The 557-nt window shown below is 51.9% G+C and overlaps 1 protein-coding gene across 1 annotated transcript in view; it reads right to left on the reverse strand.

Annotated features, from left to right (window-relative positions):
* The window catches only part of mplkip (M-phase specific PLK1 interacting protein), a 1,459-nt gene extending 1,282 nt beyond the window's left edge, over positions 1–177 (reverse strand). The window contains exon 1 of the mRNA XM_056293634.1: positions 1–177. This exon is cut by the window's left edge and continues 264 nt beyond it. Within this exon, the coding sequence (XP_056149609.1) occupies positions 1–75 (75 nt within the window). The 5' untranslated portion in view covers positions 76–177.
* Positions 178–557: the final 380 nt, after the last annotated feature.

The raw sequence follows: 557 nt of genomic DNA on the forward strand, positions 1-557 counted from the left end.
GTCCGCTGCCGGACTACAGAAACCTCCCGGTCCCGTCCCTCTGCTGCTCGGCTGGCTGACATTCGCTCTGCGCATTTTTACCGACAGCCTAATTAAAATGTCCGCTAAAAACACCAACTAGACTTGTTGTCTACCGCAAACGCTGCCCTCCCACTATCCGCTCGCTAACCTTCACACCGGAACCGGAAACTCCGGCGTTTTTTCTTTTCCGGCACTGACGTAGGCTACAGGAGGCGTTAGGGGGGGGAACGTGATAGTGTCGCCCTCTGATGGTAGACCAGAATCCTCCATGGGGACTTTCGTCAAAAAAAAGAGAAAAAAGAAAGAAAAAAGAGGGCTCGTCTCATTTGCAGCGTCGACAGCTTGGATCTGATTTGAGGCGCTGCGGTGTTGAGTCTTATCTTCTGCAAAAGGCTCACCCGGTTCTGTGATTCAGGTCGACATAGGCAAATAAGAAGTCAGACGACTTCTTGCTGGTTCGTGATGTTTTATTTGGCACACAGCAGATAGTTCACAGGTAATGCTGCGGCGCTGGAGACGTACCCTCGGTGGTGCAG

The sequence above is a fragment of the Lampris incognitus genome, chromosome 14 (genome assembly GCF_029633865.1).
Source record: "Lampris incognitus isolate fLamInc1 chromosome 14, fLamInc1.hap2, whole genome shotgun sequence".
Taxonomy (NCBI): Eukaryota; Metazoa; Chordata; class Actinopteri; order Lampriformes; family Lampridae; genus Lampris; species Lampris incognitus.